General features: G+C 42.5%; 1 protein-coding gene across 1 annotated transcript in view; it reads left to right on the forward strand.

Annotated features, from left to right (window-relative positions):
• The first annotated feature begins 1,620 nt into the window (after window positions 1-1,620).
• The window catches only part of Kdm5a (lysine demethylase 5A), an 83,641-nt gene continuing 67,554 nt past the window's right edge, over window positions 1,621-17,707 (forward strand). Inside the window, exons 1-5 of the mRNA XM_041679497.1 lie at window positions 1,621-2,175; window positions 3,936-4,013; window positions 6,104-6,226; window positions 8,839-9,009; window positions 12,980-13,114. Coding sequence (XP_041535431.1) covers window positions 2,011-2,175; window positions 3,936-4,013; window positions 6,104-6,226; window positions 8,839-9,009; window positions 12,980-13,114 — 672 coding nt within the window. The 5' untranslated portion in view covers window positions 1,621-2,010. The remainder of the gene's footprint in view (window positions 2,176-3,935; window positions 4,014-6,103; window positions 6,227-8,838; window positions 9,010-12,979; window positions 13,115-17,707) is intronic.

A 17,707-nucleotide genomic window follows, 5' to 3' on the forward strand; every position in this document is an offset into this window, starting at 1 on the left:
ACTTTCCTGTGTCCACATCTGTTTGTACATCGCTTTATTTTTATTTATTTTACTTTATTTTTCCTGCATGCATGCCTTCGGGCCAGAACAGGGCACCAGATCTTATTACTGATGATTGTGAGCCACCATGTGGTTGCTGGGAATTGAACTCACGACCTGTGAAAGAGCAGTAAGTGCTCTTAACCTCTGAGCCATCTCTCCAGGCCACTTTTTTTTTTTAAAGCAAGAAATAGAGACTAGACTGGAGTTAATCTCATGGGCATATTTGCCTAATATGTTCAAAGACTTGGGTTCAATTTCTAGTACCAGAAAAGAAAGCGAATAAACTAAAGAGATCATATTCCAACCTTCTTGAGAAGGTGGGCCAGTCTGCTGACTAGCAGAATAAGTCCTTATCCCTTTCTTTCTCCCCCCTCCCCCCCACCCCATTAACAGGCCTAGCTGTCTTGGAACTAGCTCTTGTAGACCAGGCTGACCTCGAACTCACAGAGATCCACTTGCCTCTGCCTCCACCCGACCCCTTTTTCTTTTTGAGAAAGGATTTTTACCATTAGTCTCTTTTTTCTTTCACTTATTTAATGTGTGAGTATGTATATGTATGGACCTGTGTGAAGGTCAGAGGACATCTTTCAGGAGTTCTCCTTCAAGCATGTGGGTTCCAGAAATCAAACTCAGGTTTTCAGGCTTGGTAGCAACTGTCCTGACCAGCTGAGCCATTGTTCTGACCCTGGCCACGTACTGACTGAGCTGGACTTCAGCATGTATCCCGGGAGGGCCTTGACGTCATGGTGCTCTTTCTGTAGCTCTGCCCAGTGTTGAGTTTATAGTCCTGTGCTACCACACAGGGGTTTTTCTTGTTGAGGCAAGCTTATAAACTCTTAAACGTGTAAAGGAATTGTGGGAGTGTATACCAGCAACGTGACTTTATTTATTTATCTATTTATTTATTTTTGAGACAGGGTTACAATTTATTTATTTATTTTTGAGACAGGGTTGCAATCTATCTATCTATTTTTGAGACAGGGTTACAATTTATTTATTTATTTATTTATTTATTTATTTATTTATTTTTGAGACAGGGTTGCAATCATGCCCGGCCTTACACCTAGAGGTTTCTGACAAAAAAGGTGACTGGAAAGTTAGCAGCGTTAGCAGAGCTGGTATTTCCAGGTCGTTCTTCTCATGTAAGACGGTTGGAGGATAATTGCCAACAGGTAGAAAAGCAAGGCCAGGAGCTAGCGGGTCCCTGTGTGGTGAGGAAAAGCTATCCGCAGCTGGCGGCAAGGCCTGCGGTGTGAGGACGGAGATGCGCTGGAACCAACCGGTCGTGGAGAAGCTAGGGCCCCGGATCAAAGAGACCATGTTAGGTCAGTGGTAAAAGACTAGCGTTTGGAAGACAGACTAGAGACACGGGAACTGTGTTAAGAACGGGGCCGGGAGGCCAGGCAAGGCCGACGACACCACGGCCCACTTTGTTTTCGTGTCCCCGACACAAAGAGGAAAAGGAACCTCCTCACCGGAAACAGAACCTCTGCTCTCTGAGGTATTACACATTCCTCCGCGCGCCGGAAGAGCGTGTTCCACCTTGCGGGAGAGCGTCACAGTCTCCGCCGCCTCTCCTCGCGGAGCCTTCAGAGGCCACGCACCCCGAGTGGACGGAGGGCACGGAACCTTGGCGGGCAAGCGGAGAAGAAGCCACGCCGGGCTGTCGCGAAAGGGAGGACGGAGAGAGGACCCGACTAGGAGTCGCGGCGGCGGGATTCTGTTTCCTGCGGTGGCGGACGGATTTGGCAGTACGTTAACTTCCGGGAGCGTCCTGGCCCTGAGAGGAAAAGCCCTGAAGGAAACAATAACAAACGAGCTGGAGGAAGCGCTCCTGGGTCTTGTGTGAGAGACGGTTCTCTCCTGAGAAGATGCTCTGCGGCCCCTGTGAGGGGACGTGAGAGGGCTTGGTGACCGTCCGCCCGCCTCTCCCCGCTCGCGCACCTCGGGGCCCCCCTGGCTATTGCCATGGCGGCCGTGGGCCCAGGGGGCTACGCGGCGGAGTTCGTGCCGCCGCCGGAGTGCCCGGTCTTCGAGCCCAGCTGGGAGGAGTTCTCAGACCCTCTCAGTTTCATAGGCCGCATCCGCCCTTTGGCTGAGAAAACTGGCATCTGCAAGATCCGTCCCCCCAAGGTAGCGGAGTCGGGGGGCGGGAGAGGGGCGAGGTGGGGGGGGGGCGGCCGGGTCCGCAGCTTTTCCCGTTTCCGTTCTACCGTGCTTCCGTGTAGCCCTGCCTCAATTTTTTTTTTTTTTGGTACTCCGAGGCTCCGTTTGAGGATGGTTTGCCTTGGTTTCCTATGGAGTTTCACGTCCACTTTTTTACATTTTTTTTCGCGTGGGTGCGCGCGCGCGCTGAGGTCAGAGGACATTTTGTGGGAGTCGATGCTCTCCTGCCTTGTGGGTCTCAGGGCTCGAGCTCAGGTCGTCGGGCTTGGCCCTCGCGACCGAGCCATCATCTCCCTAGCTCTCAGGTCGCCTCTGCGAGAGAAAGTAGTGTGGGCCCTCTTCCTTCCGGAACTCATTTGGGCACGGGTACTGTTGTTTGGGTTGGAGGTGAGGATAACAAACGGCTTCAGGCCCTTTCTAGAAAAGGTGTTTGACGCGTCATGGCGAACGCCCGGTGCACAGGTGTTCGGCGTGTCACGTCGAACGCTCGTGCACAACCATTGTGCTTCCGCGTGTCCCAGCCTGCTAATGCCCAGTTTATCAGACCCTTGCAGGCCACTACTCGGGTTTCTTGACATGTTATCCGAGCTGTACCTGCCCCCCCCATGATGATGTCACTAGACTAGAACCCCCCAAGCTAATTACTACGGCAACTAGAAAAGCCATCCTTGGGCAGGTAAAAGAACATTCGCTATTTTCCTAGATGTAGAGGTTAGGAATAATATAATGGGCATGGAGGAAAACGTTGAAATCTTGAAATCTCTTGATGAAGGAACGGAAGAGTTGTAATATTATAGTCAAGTTCGCCTTTAAGTTAGTTATCCTCACTTTTTAAGGGTAGGAAAGCAGATAATTCCTGTGACGTGCGGAATTAGTTTGCTGAGAGGTTGATATGATCAAGTTCAATGTTTTTTCTTTCTTAATCAGACCAGTGCTTTCTCAGTAATGCTGGAGTAGGAGAGTGCCTCACAGCCCTGGGCTCAGTCTCCAGCAATGCAGTAGAAAACCTTGTCCAGTTGCTGCTGGACAACCAGCACCAGGGTCATTTGGATATTGTTTAAATTAGGTCCCTCTGCCATATTGAGAGTAGAACCAATTTTTGATTAATTCTTAAATGTGCACATTTTGCAGTCTGTTTTTCTTTTCTAGCAAGTATGGAGATGATTTTTGTTGTTGTTATTGAGATGGTCTAGCCATGCATGTTGTCTAGGCTGACTTGGAACTCTTGATCCAGGCTCTACTTCCTGCGATACTAAGATTATCGGCATGTGCCACACCCAGCCACTGGGTTCTTTCTTTATTTTTCCCCCAGACAGGGTTTCTCTTATGTCTTAGCTGCCCTGTAACTAGCTCTTCTAGACCAGACTGGCCTCAGACTCACAGAAATCCACCTGCCTTTGCCTAGGATTAAAGGCGTGTGTCACCATGGCCTGGCTTTTTTTTTTTTTTTTTACTTGGTAAACTTGTGTGTTTATTGGACATTGTTTTGTGTTTTTGTGTTTGACAAGTTCATTGTGTTCTCTCCCCGGGTAACCTTGGAGAGAGTAATTTTGTATTTTGGGATGATAAGATTTGTGAATTGCTTTTCCAAGTAATATTAAAATGAAAACTTTATAAGAATATTGCTCTTTCTGTCTTTATAGTGAAGACTTATGTATGCTAATGTATTGTCACCATGATTTGTGGTAACTCCATGCTAAATTACCAGAACAATTCTTTCCATTTAGGATTGGCAACCTCCATTTGCTTGTGAAGTAAAAACCTTCCGCTTCACTCCCAGAGTCCAGCGCCTGAATGAGCTTGAGGTGAGTAGCAGACCAATATTCCTGTCTTCTGTTAGTTTCTTCTCTTGTGGTGGTGGTGTTTGGGGATTCACACAGGTGTCAGGTTCACACAGACTCAGCACATGCTCTCCCATGCCTTTATAGTTCCAGCCTTTTAATTGCCTACCTTAGGATTTTAAGTGGAACTCTGAGAAGCTCATGTACAGGTCCCAAAACTCGTGTTAACTGGAATTTAGTAGAATGGTTGTTACTTGATGTTTGAGAAGAGTGTCTTTTAAGACATTTTCAAGTAGTTTCTACATTTTTTTTCTTCACTTAACTGGGATAATAGAAAACCTTTTTTTTTTTTTTTTTTTTTTTCCCCAAGACAGGGTTCTTCGTGTATCCCTGACTGTTCTGGAACTTGCTCTGTAGACCAGGCTGGCCTTCAACTCACAAACGTCTGCCTGCCTCTGCTTCCTGAGTGCTGGAATTAAATGCGTTCACATATTTTCATAATATAAGATCCAAGGCTTAACCTTTAGAGAAGTGGAAGTTTGTCTTTCTTTCTTTTGAGACAGGGTCTCATACAGCCCAAGATGTCAGTTAGCTTAATATATAGCCCAGGACTACCTGTGTCTCCTGGTCTTCCTACCTCTACATTTTGTGTGTGTATCACTGTGCCCAGTTTATATGATGGTAGGGATAGAACCCTGGCTTTCAAGACGCTAGGCAAGCACTCTACTAGCTGAGCTACTTCCCCTAGCCCCTTTCCCTACTCGCTCACCTTCTTAAGCTAGTCTTTCTTTGTAGCAAATGTGATCTGGTGTAGAACTTATTATGTAACCCAGGCTATCTTTGAACTCTTGGCAATCCTCCTGTTTCAGCCCCCTGTGGTTACTGGGGTTACAAAAAAAGGCTTTTGCCATAATGCCCAGCTCCAAACTTAAATTTATTAGATAGCATGCAAAATAATAGATTTCATTATGATATTTTCATATTGTTAGGTATAAAAATGGAGGTAGCGGTGGTTAGTTCTGGAAAGGAGCTGACAAAATAAAAAACTCTTTAGCAATGAAGTTTATTAGGACAAAGGGCCTGTATAGCATGATTGTGCCTTTAGGTAGGAGAGCATTGGAAAGAAGCAGAATAACAGTGGCTGGAGCAATGACTTAGTGGATAAGAGCACTTGTGGCTCTTTCAGAGACCCTGAGTTGGATTCCCAGCATCCACATGATGGTGTACAACCCTCTGGAACTCCAATTCCAGGGGGAATCAGATGTCCTTTTCTAGTATCTGTAGGTATAGTACACTATACACATTAAAAACAACAATGAAAATGAACCAAAACCAGCATAACAGGACCTTAAATGAAAGGCAAAGCTTTCTTTTAACGTCTAGTAAAGAACTTAGTAAAGAATAGCTTGACTGGAGAGAATGTCCCAGAAGTCCCTGGTTCAATTTCCAGCACCTACATGGCGGCTCACAGCTGTCTGTAAATCCAATTCTAGAGGATCTGACACCTTCACGCAGACATATGCAGGCAAAATACCAATGCACATAACATAAAAAAATCTTTAAAAATAATAGATAGCTTAAAGTAAGAGAGACAGCCACCACATATAGGATGATGGGGAAGAAGGTGGGCCTGAGGTAGGAGTAATTCAGGGACTAATACTTTTCTCTGAATTGGAGGCAAAGAAAACAAAAGGTTTCAGGCTTTCTGTTATTCAGTGAGGTTTTGAAGTGTCAACTTGATATACTCTATCATTATTCAGTTATCATTGTGTTTTCATAGTAGAAACTCCACTTGTGTTGGCTGTTTACTGTGTCGAAGCCTGCAAACATTCAGTTTACCAAACCTTTTCAGACAGCCTAACAACTCAGTCAAGCAACCGAAGTTCAGATTTACTCTTGTTCTATTGTGGGCTCTAAGTGTTGAACTCAGGTCCTCAGGCTTTGGTGACAGGCATTTTCACCTGCTAAGCCTCCTTGCAGGCCTTGCTTTCTTTCTGTCTTCTACCCAGTACTGGGAATTGAACCTAGGGTCTTGAGGTTGCTGGACAAATAGTCTACCATCATGCTTTATCCCCAGCCCTGTGTTTTTGATTTCTGTATTTTAATAATTTTAGGCAATGACTAGAGTGAGATTGGACTTCTTGGATCAACTGGCAAAGTTTTGGGAACTTCAAGGATCTACATTGAAGATCCCCGTGGTGGAGAGAAAAATCCTGGATTTGTATGCTTTAAGCAAGGTGAGGCCAATACTTGGCTTAGAAGTTTAACAGGAGCTGAAATACAGCTCAGTGGTAGTGAGTACATGCTTAATTTGTGCCAGGTCCTCCCATGAAGAAATTGAGCAAAGGTTTGTGATTTCATGAAATTAAGGATTTTAAGTAATCTTTTTGTTTTGTTACTGCTTTTTTTGTTTGTTTGTTTTTTTTGTTTTTTGAGACAGGGTTTCTTTGTGTAATAGCCTTGACTGTCCTGGAACTTGCTTTATAGTCCATGCTGGCCTTGAACTCACAGAGATCTGCCTGCCTCTGCCTCCCAAGTACTGGAATTGTAGGCGTGCGCCACCACCGCCCAGCTGTTTATTTTTTAAAGATCCTTTATTCTTTCTTGGAGACTGGATCTTCCTATATGGCTGACCTCAGGTTTTCTTTTTAGAACAAGCTGGCCTCAGACTTTGTGTAAAAACACACATGCAACATAGCTTATATGTGGAGATCAGATGAGAGCCCAGTGAACTGTGTCCCCCAACCCTGCCCTCAGTGGCATCAAATTTACATAGGAATACAGAAACATGCCTGGCTCATAAAAATTTCTTTTTTGTGTGTGTGTGACAGTGTGTCCCTGTGTACATTTTGAAGCCATCTCCTTTTGCCTTACCCCAGTGCTTCTCATTCTGTGGGTTATGACCACCAGATAACTGGTCACATGCTGGATAACTTGCATATCAGATATGAAAAAATTGGCAGTAATGAAGTAGCAATGGAATAATTTGGGGGGGGGGTCAATGCATGAGGAACTGTATTAAAGAATTGCAGCCTTAGGAAGGTTAAGAACAACTACCTTATCCCTTTGGGGCAGGGTAATGAAAACTTAAGTTCTTAAACCTGGAACTTAGTTTTTTGACTAGGCTAGAAGCCAGCAAGCTCTAGCAATCCTCCTGTCTCTCTCTATTCTCCACAGCACTAGAGTTACAGGTACACTTAAAACCATACCTAGTTTATTACATGGGTCCTAGTAGCTAACTTAGGTTCTCACAATTGCATGGCAATTGATTATAACCACTGTGCTATCTCTCTAGCCCCTAAAGTTTTCCTTTAAAGAATTCTCTTTTGGAGGTTGGAGAGGTGACTCAGTGGTTAAGAGCACTGGTTGCTTTTCCGGAGAACCTAGGTTCAAGTTCCAGCACCCACATGACAGCTTATAACTGTATGGTATTTACTGCATAGCTGAGGCTGGCCTTGAACTCTGATTGTCTTACCTAAGTGCTTGGTAAGCAGACATAACTGGTATGCTCAAAATTTGAGCATACTCCCTGTAAAGGTAAAAATAAAATGGCGCTATTCTCCAAGTAGCCTGTGGGCTACCAGAGGCAGTGAGTCCCAGGCAGGCACACCTTGCAGAGTGAGATTGGATATTTATTTAGTGGGTTATGGCAGGGAGATGGAGGGAGAAGGGGGACGGGGGAGTGGGGGATGAGAGGAGAGGAGCCATACCAGCAGCTACCTCTTTGGGAGAGAGACTGAAAAGGAAAGACTGCAAGCCTGCTTCAATGGACTGGGGTGGGGGGATTGGGCGGGGCCTGTCTCTTAAAGGAACCATAACATTCCGCCTTCCCTAGTGTGTGTCTGTATACATATTTACATACATACATACACATTTATCTATGTGTGTGTGTGTGTCTCTGTGTATATGCACATGTGCATTCAGGTGCATGTGGAGTCCTAAAGAGGGGGGCTTTGGATCTCCAGAGCAGTTAAAGTTTACAGGTGTTTGTGTGGGTGTTAGGACCTAAACTCTGTTCTTCTGTAAGAGCAGGGAGCTCTCTTAACCACGGAAATGTTTCCAGCCTCATAGCTTGTTTCAAAAATAATTTTTTGTTGTTCTTGTTTCAAAAATAATTTTTTGTTGTTGTTGGTTGGGATTTCTTTTTGGTGGGGGGGGGATTAGTTTTTTAGTTTAGTGTATTTTTTTCATTCTGTGTAATGTACAATGTATAAATTTATTAAATACTGCCGGGCGGTGGTGGCACACGCCTTTAATCCCAGCACTTGGGAGGCAGAGGCAGGCGGATCTCTGTGAGTTCGAGACCAGCCTGGTCTACAAGAGCTAGTTCCAGGACAGGTTCCAAAGCTACAGAGAAACCCTGTCTCGAAAAAAAAAAAAAATTAAAACATTAATTTTGTTTGTAGGCACATGTAGGCTCATCTTGTACATGAAGTGTTTGTGGAAGTACCTTGTAGTAACTAGTTCTTCAACCATGTGGGTTCCAGGGATGGAACTCATATTATCATGCTTGTCAGCAAGATTCTACTTGCTGAACCGTCTTGCTGACCTACTTTTTTATTTTTAAAGTCAGGCTCTCACGTATCCCAGTCTGGTCTTCAACTTACTATATAGTCAAAGATGACCTTGAGTCAAAAGTCCTTGTGCCTCTAGCTCCTGAGAGCTGGAATTACAGACGTCTACTACCACACCCAGGTTTTCAGGTCCTGGGGATCAACTCAGGGCTTCATGCATACTAGACAAATACTCTACCAGCTGTTCTGGGGGTAAAGCTTTTATCTTTTGAGGTTATAGAAGTTAGAATGCTTGAAACTAACATCTTTACCTAAAGAATTCCTTTTTTTTTCAGATTGTTGCCAGCAAAGGAGGTTTTGAAATAGTCACCAAAGAGAAGAAATGGTCTAAAGTGGGTAGCCGCTTGGGATATCTGCCAGGAAAAGGAACTGGGTCTCTTTTGAAGTCACACTATGAAAGAATTCTCTACCCTTACGAACTTTTTCAGTCTGGTGTCAGCCTTATGGTAAGATGCATCATTGTTCTTAGAGTGGATAAATTTAATTTGACATGTATAAACTTCAAATGATATTCACTGTAAGTGATAACGTTTATAATAGCAAATTGAAAGTAGCTTTCTCTAAGCACCAAAATTTGAGAAGAAAAGGTTTAAAAATTAGAACTATTTCTAGTGTTACAGGGTAAAGAATAATGGGAATGAAGGGTGTCATCATATTTAGGAAAAATCTTCATGATTTCATGAAAAGGTTTTGTTTTGGTCTGTTTTGTTTTGATTTTTTTCAAGACAAGCTCTTGCTGTGTAGCCTTGACTGGCCTGGAACTCACTATGTAGACTAGATTGCCTTCCAGCTCATAGAGATCCACCTGCCTCCTCTTCTTGAGTACAGGGATTAAAAGTATGAGCTGTTCTGCCTTGCCACAACATTTTTTCTAATGTGGCCTAGACCTTCAAGTGGACATTTCAGAGCTTCTTTTTGAGCCAGAGCCTTAAATAGCCTCTTATTCTCAGTAGTTTGACCAGTTATGAGTGTGCATAAACCAACACACACTGCAAAAAGAAGCTTTTCTGATCAAAGTAGATAGCAGCAATAATATGTGATTATAAACATTTAAAATGCAACTTGACAGGCATGTCCTAACCATTTAGCAAAATAACAGCAGTAAATTCTACAGTAGGGTCTAACACCTTTCCAGCCATAGGCTTTTGATTATTTGTATAATATCAAAGGTGACTTCCCTTCTGTGTCCTCCAAGCGAGGCATGAGTCTTGCACTATTATACTATACTAGTAGGCCCCTCGTGTCTGGCAGATTGGTAGTGAAGCATGCAGGGTTCATACTGAGTATGATTGTTGACGATAAGTCTCTGCAGCAGCCTGTAGAGCACCTTCCAGCACTGTGGAAACTAGCCAATCCTAAGAAAGCTTCTAGCTTAGTTCTGACTTATTTTAACTTTTTTAAACTTTTAAATTTAGGAGGGGTTGGTATCCTTGAAAGTTCTTCTTTCTCATTCTCCTATTCTCCTTTCTAAGTAGTCATCTGTCCCTTTCTTCTCACCTTGTCCAACTGCAAGGTTTTTTTTTTTTTTCTTTTCTTTTTTTTGGTAAATGGTGATTCTGGGTATCAGATTCAGTTCATTCTGCTTGAAAGGTATTACATTACTGACTGAATTATCTCCCTAGTGGTATGATTAACTCTTTAAAAAATTGCCAAGAAGTTTTCTAAAGTTCCTGTGCTGTTACATTCCTCCGCCAGTAGTGTAGAGGCATTTGGATTCTCCTTGTTCTAGCTAGCATTTGGTATGGTTGACTTTTTTGGATTAAAAACTTTTCTCATATATATGTAGTGGTCTCTGGATGCAGTTTTGATTTTCATTCTCAGAGCAGTGATATCACTGCATTTTTTATCTTTACATATTAGCTATTTCTAGCCGGGCGATGGTGGCGCACGCCTTTAATCCCAGCACTCGGAAGGCAGAGGTAGGCGGATCTCTGTGAGTTAGAGACCAGCCTGGTCTACAGAGCTAGTTCCAGGACAGGCTCCAAAGCCACAGAGAAACCCTGTCTCGAAAAACCAAAAAAAAAAAAAAAAAAAAAAAAATTAGCTATTTCCATAATCTTCTTTAAAACATTACAAAAACATTTTATGTATAGTAGTGTTGGCCTGTTTGTATGTTTACCATGCCTGGTGCATGTGGAGACCTGAAGAGAATGTCAGATCCCCTGGAACTGGAGTTACAGAGGGTTGTGAACTACCATATAGGTGCTGGGAACGGAACTCAGGGCCTCTGCAAGAGTAGCATGTACTCTGAACCACTGAGCCGTCTCTAGCTCCTCTCCATTAACATAATCTTCATGAAGTGTCTACTCATAACTTTTTTTCCATTAAAATTGAGCTGTTTGCCGTATACTTGTAAGGGTTTGATATTTATTCTGAATACATTCTTTCAGGTATATTATTTGTAAATATTTTTGTGATAATATAGCTGTTTTATAGTTTTATAGTGATGTCTGTTTGAAGATCTACTTTTCCATTGCTTTCTTTTAGGGGTGTGTGTGTGTGTGTGTGTGTGTGTGTGTGTGTGTAACTCTTTTGAGACTGTGTCTTGCTCTGGAGCACAAAGAATTATGGGGTTATTGCAGTTCCCTTTTTTGTGGGGCAGTTTTCAAGATAGGGTTTCTCTGTGTACTTCTGGCTGACCTGGAAGTTCAGGCTATCCTGCTGTGTAGACCAGACTGGCCTCAAACTCATAAAGATCCACCTGCCTATTCTTCCCAAGTACTGGGATTAAAGGTGTGCACCACCACTGCCTGGCTCTCACTTTACATTTTATTTTGAATAGTGTGATCAAATCTTGTTTCTTCTTGCCCTAGTTATGAATTTTCTCTTTTATTTCTGCCTTTTAGTTAGTTAGGAGACATTTTATTTATTTCATCTTCCGTTGGAATTATCATGGTGCTTGTGTGCATCTTACTTGATAATAGCCCCAAAATGTGATGCTGGCAGTTTACACCAAAGAAAACCTCCAAATTAACGTACAATAAGTAACTTTCCATGCTAGAGGCCACATTTAATTTTATTATATTACTATAGTTCTGTTTTTATAGCCTGTGTGTGTGTGTGTGTGTGTCTGTCTGTCTGTCTGTCTGTCTTTGTGTTTTCAAGACAGGGTTTCAAGGTTTCATGTGTATTTTCAAGATAGGTGTAGTCCTGGCTGTCTTAGAATTCCTTCTATAGTACAGGCTGACCTCAAACTTAGAGATATGCTTTCCTCTGTGCCTGTACTGCCCAGCTATAGTCATTATCTTACTGTACTTAATTTACAAGTTGAAGTTTTGGGGTCAGAAAGAGGTACAGTCATAGAAAGATTTGCTCTGCAGAGGACCCACCTTCAGTCCTTAGCCACTTACAGGGCAGCTTATAACCGTATGAACCTCCAGTATCATCTGGCACCCTCTCTGGCCTTCAGGGGCACCAGAAGCACATGTGGTGCTATTAAATATACAGGCAAAAAGCATTCTACACACATAAAATTAAAAAAAGAAAACTTTGCAAGTTCAAGTTTATTCTAATTGTAAATATACAGAAAAAACATAGGATTCAGCACTATCCACAATTTCAAACATCTACTATAAGCTTGAAACAAATTCCACACATAAGGAACTACTCTATAGGTCTACCCCATTACCAGTACTATACTGTCCTTTTGTTTTTAAAGGTCTTTTCATGTCTGATTTTGGTTGTGAACCTAGCCTTTAATGGCTGAGCCATCTCCAATCCTGTTTGTGTATATCTGTATGTGAGTATGTGCAAATGAGTGCAGGTGCCCACAGAGGTGAGAGAGGTTGGATCCTTCAGTAGCTGGAGTCATAGGCAGTTGAGATCTGCCTGATATGGTTGTTTAAAACCATAATTGATTTTTTGACATAGGGTTTCTCTGTAGTTTTAGAGCCTATCCTGGAACTAGCTCTTGTAGATCAGGCTGGCCTCAAACTCACAGAGGTCCGCCTGCCTCTGCCTCCCGAGTACTGGGATTAAAGGCGTGCGCCATCACTGCCCGGCTCCTTTTCATTATTTTTAAACAGTTTGCGTTTTTACATATATTTTAGTGTTTGTTTTCAATATTCCCTAAAAGAAATCCTGCTGGGCATGTTGAAAAATACAAAGCCCATCCATAACTTGTTATGTTGGTGCATGCCTGTAATCCTAGAGGATCAGAACTTCAGACTCATTCTCTGCTATATGGGAGTTCCAGGCCAGTTCTAGTGCCTTATGGAATACAAAAGACACTCTGAAAACAAAACAGAAGTTGACTTTATTAGAGATTGCTTTGAGCCTGTAGTTGAATTTGAGGTCAGGATTGTCATTTGATTTCATGTAGTGTTAGGAACTTTTTGAAAAATTGATAATTTTCCACTCATTTTCGAACTTATTTTATTAGTGAATTTTCTCTCTTTTTGTGTCCTTCTCTTTTAGGGTGTACAAATGCCTGATTTAGATATTAAAGAAAAAGTTGAGACTGAGGTTCTTAGCACTGATATGCAACCTTCCCCAGAGCGGGGAACAAGAATGAATATTCCGCCAAAGAGAACAAGACGTGTCAAGTCTCAGGTATTTCAATATGCATTGGCCATTTAAAAGTTTTGTGTGCGTGTGTGTGTGTGCACGTGCATGTGTGTGTCTACCATGGAATGTATTTGGAAAGTCAGTTCTATCATGTGTTTCCAAGGACACAACTCAGGTTGTCATGCTTGTTTAGTGAGAAGAACCTTCCTTGGTGAGTTATCTTCAGGAGCCCCCATGGCCCTCTTGTTTTCATTTTTAACTTTTTTTTTTTTTAAATTTAACTTTATTTTATGTGCATTTGGTATGAAGGTGTCAGATTCCCTGAAACTGGAGTTACAAACAGTTGTGAGCTGCTACGTGGGTGCTGAGAATTGAACTGGGTCCTCTGGGAGAGCAGCAATGCTATTAACCACTGAGCCATCTCTCCGGCCCCCTGGAGATTTATTTATTGTGTATGTAGTGTTCTGCCTGTTTGTATACCTACATGCCGGAAGAGGGTACTAGATCTCATTATAAGTGTTTGTAAGCCATCAAGTGATTGCTAAGAATTGAACAGAGGACCGCTGGACGGAATAGCTAGTACTTTTAACCTCTGAGCCGCCTCTTAAGCCCTGTTGTTGGTTTTTGAGATAGGGTTTCTTTGTATAACCTTTACTGTTGTTCTAGATAGAACTCAGTCTGTAGACCTGGCTGGCTTCAAACTCAGAGATTCATCTCTCTCTGCCTCTCAAATGCTGGGATTAAAGGCATTTGTAACCACTACCTGGCTTTTGTGGACCTTTTTTTTTTGTTTGTTTCTTTTGGGATTTTTTTAGACAGGGTTTCTCTGTGTAACAGCCCTGGATGTCTTTGTAGATCAGTCTGTCCTCAAACTCATGGAGAGCTGCCTGCCTCTGCCTCAGAAATGCTGGGATTGAAGGCATATGCCACCATGCCTGGCCTAAAGTTAAGTTTTAAGTGTATTGATCATGTGAGAAATTTTCTGGTCATAGGAGATCATTCATAAACAGTTGCTTAACACTTGAAAAGACATACTACTGCTGGTTTCATAGACATGTTGATGTATTCTTACACATCTTAATTTACATAGTTAGCAATAGAAAATAATATTTTTATTTATCTTTATTTTTTGAGGTAGGGTCTCACTGTATAGTCCTGGCTGGCCTGAAACTCATTATATAGACCAGGCTGGCCTTGCAACTCATAGAGATCCACTTGCCACTGCCTCACTAGTGCTGAGACTAAAGGAGTGTGTCCCCACCACACCCAGCCCCCCCTTCCCCTTTTTTTTTACCCAGTAGTCTTTTTAAAGGCAGTGTATTTCTGTGTACATGTGTATGTATGTGAAGGTATTCATGTATGCTGGTGGATGTACATGTTTGTGGAGGCCAGAGATCAGTGTTGGTTCTTCTGTAGTCACTCTACCTTAATCTCTCTTTCTTTCTCTCCTTTTTTTTTTTCCAGATAGGGTTTCTTTATATATCCTTGGCTTTCCTAGAACTTTCTATATAGACAAGGCTGGCCTTTAACTCATAGAGATCCACCTGCCTCTGAGTGCTGAGATTACAGGTGTATGTCAAGTAAAATAACCTTTAAAGGCTTCTTTCTTTCTTTCTTTCTTTCTTTCTTTATTTTTTCGAGGCAGGATTTCTCTGTAGCTTTGGTGCCTGTTCTGGAACTAGCTCTTGTAGACCAGGCTGACCTCGAACTCTCACAGAGATCCACCTGCCTCTGTCTCCTAAGGGCTGGGATTAAAGGCATACGCCACCACCACCCAACTACTTTTAGCTTTTGAAACAGAGTCTCACTGAAATGGCAGTCCTCAAATTGACTAGATTAGCTGGCCAGCAAGCCCTGGTATCCTCATTTTATTACCTTCCGACCCTGGAATTACAGGAATACACCACACCTTGTTTTTCACATAGGTGCTAAGGATTCAAATTGAGATTCTCATTCTTCTATGGAAATCTCTTTACACACAGAACCCGCCTTTCTAGGTCCCATAACCTATTTTATTTTCATTTTAGTTTATGTGTAGGTGTGTTTTCTCCTACATTTATATCTGTGGACCACATGCATGCCTGGTACCCTTGGAAGAGGGATAAATCTGCCGGATCCCATGAAACTGGAGTTACAGATGTTTGTGCGCTGCCATGTAGGTGTTGGGAGTTGAATCTGGAAGAACAGCCAGTGCTCTTAACCTTTGAAACTTCTCTCTAGCCTCTGCCCTCTCTCTCTTTGACTATTTATTTTGAGACTGGGTCTTTCTGCATTGCCTAGGCTGGCATTGAAAATATCTAAAGCACAGGTAGGCCTTGAACTTGGAATGCTTCTGTGTCAGACTTCTGAGTAGCTTCTGCCAGGTGAGGTAGAATATTGTTGAAGTCAGTGTTTGGTGAAGAGTCTGTTGTCCCTTAGGGTTGCATCCTTCTCAGCGCTGGAAATTTAGTTCAGTAGTAGAGCACTTGCTTAGTATGCTGCAAGAGGCCCTATGTTTAATACTCAGTATTGACAAACAGCAGTTCTTTAAGCCAAATGTGGTGGCACATACTGTTTGAGATACTGAGACAGCAGGATTGTCATGCTTTAGAAGCTTATTTAGTGAGATACTTTCAAAAAAACCAAGGGGATAGAGTCAGGGGAAACATTTCTCCTTGGTGAACCTTCTCATTCTCTCTAGAGAGACTCAAGTTTGACTGTGAGTGGTTCATATCACAAGCCAGGGGTGCTCTGTATTCATTGGGAAGAGGGAAAAGCGAGTAGCACAGAGATCTTTATTGGACTGATAGAACTGAAGAACCCAGTTTTCTGTTTGCTAGTCTCTGTGCTCTTAGGCCCTGCCCTAATGAGCCACTCTGTAGGAAAACAGAGGTTGCTGAGATCTAACGATTAGTTGGTGCTAGGTCAATGTTCTCAGTCCTGCTAATAGCTAATGATGCTAAGCAGTTCACTTGCCACAGACTTTGGATGTTGGTTTTAGAAATTTTTCTCTCAGAGATGGGGTTTGCTTCTGTTCTATATGGTCCTGAGAATGATCCACAGTGTCCATACTTCAGGTTTTGAATGAATTCAGTTTATTGAGTAGAACAAACCAAAATACAAGAACAAACTGCAATAGATTGATAGCAAAACATCATGAATTTGGGTGTTGAAAACATCCAGCAGTTAAGAGTGGTTGCTGCTCAAACATGAGGGCTGAAGTTTGAATCCCATCTTCGATAAATGAATGTAACTCCAGTTCTAAAAGACCCAGCAGTGCTCTCTAATGGCCTCTCATGAGACCTTCATACACATGTATACAGAAACACAAATAAGTGAGTCTCAAATCCATCAGGAGCTGACTAGAGAAGCCCCATTGAGTTCTCAATGTAATCCCAAGTAGAGCAGAATAGTGGGTGCTTAGGTGAGGCTTCTAATAAACGTATGCATACCAGTAGAAAAATAGCAAATTGGGGACTTACTAACATCTTGAAGAAGCTGACTGTTAATTAAAGCAGCTTCTACCCAGCCAGGGTTTCAAAGCGGAGTGTCCCCTCAGGTAAGGCTTCCAAAGAAAAGAACAAATAACAACAAAGATGGCATCCTCAAATTGGGTACTCAGAACATCCAGGAGAAACTGACAAGAGAAGTTGAGGCAATCAGATGGAGTTCCTTTTTGTGCTCTCTCTCCATGGATGAACTTCTAATATTGAAATTCCGGGCGCTTTTTCCCACTCTAGGTACTTTTATATTACAGAATAATAATAGTTATATCTCTTGAAAGTTTTCAGGGACATCTGATTTACTCTTGGAGTGTTTGCATTTCTCTTCAGTCATTGTCACAAAGTTGGGGGGACAGCCCATCCCAGACAGGGCCTTAGAGAACACTGAGACAAATGTGATTGGATATGGATTTGAAATGGATGACTGAATCCTGTTTACAGAGCTAGTGTCTCAGAAGTGAGCTCAAACAATACATGACACTTACTGACAGATGTTACAGCTTATCCTCAAAGAAATAGCCACTGACTGTCCCATACTCTCAGCCTGAGTCTGCTGTTACTTCAGGTGTGATCATCTTCCCTCTCCCTCCAATAACAACCGTCTTCTACCTAGATATTGCCGAAGATTGTTGTCTGTCTGACTTGGAATTGTTTTAATTTCAGCTTCCAAGTATAGTGAGCAAGACTCGTGCTAACTAGCCCCAAGGGATCTAGTGCCCTCTGCACTAATGGCACGTGTTTAGGCCTGGAGAGATGGTTTAAGTACTTGGTGCTCTTGCAGAGGAATGGGGTTCATCTTCCAGCACCTACATGTAACTCTAGTTCCAGGAGTTCCAACATCCTTTTTTTTTTTTTAACCTCCTTGGTCATGTACATTTTCACTTACATAGATGCTCACACACACACATAAAATAAAAATAAGTAAATTTTGAAACAAATGACATAGTTATATAGTATTCCAAGATAGTGAAAAATAACAAACTGAATTTCTTCTCCAGTACTTGCTTGCAATGCAGGAAGGGACACCACATAGTCACACTGGAGTTAGGGCTTGGGAGAACAGTAGACTTGATTTGTGGCTTAGACTACCATGGTCTGTTTTTACCAGAACTGTTTGTGTTACTTTATAGATGCAGATTCAGCTTTCCCTATGCCA

This window comes from Microtus oregoni, unplaced genomic scaffold (genome assembly GCF_018167655.1).
Source record: "Microtus oregoni isolate MIOR12 unplaced genomic scaffold, Mior012 000002F_ref0000024, whole genome shotgun sequence".
Classification (NCBI taxonomy): Eukaryota; Metazoa; Chordata; class Mammalia; order Rodentia; family Cricetidae; genus Microtus; species Microtus oregoni.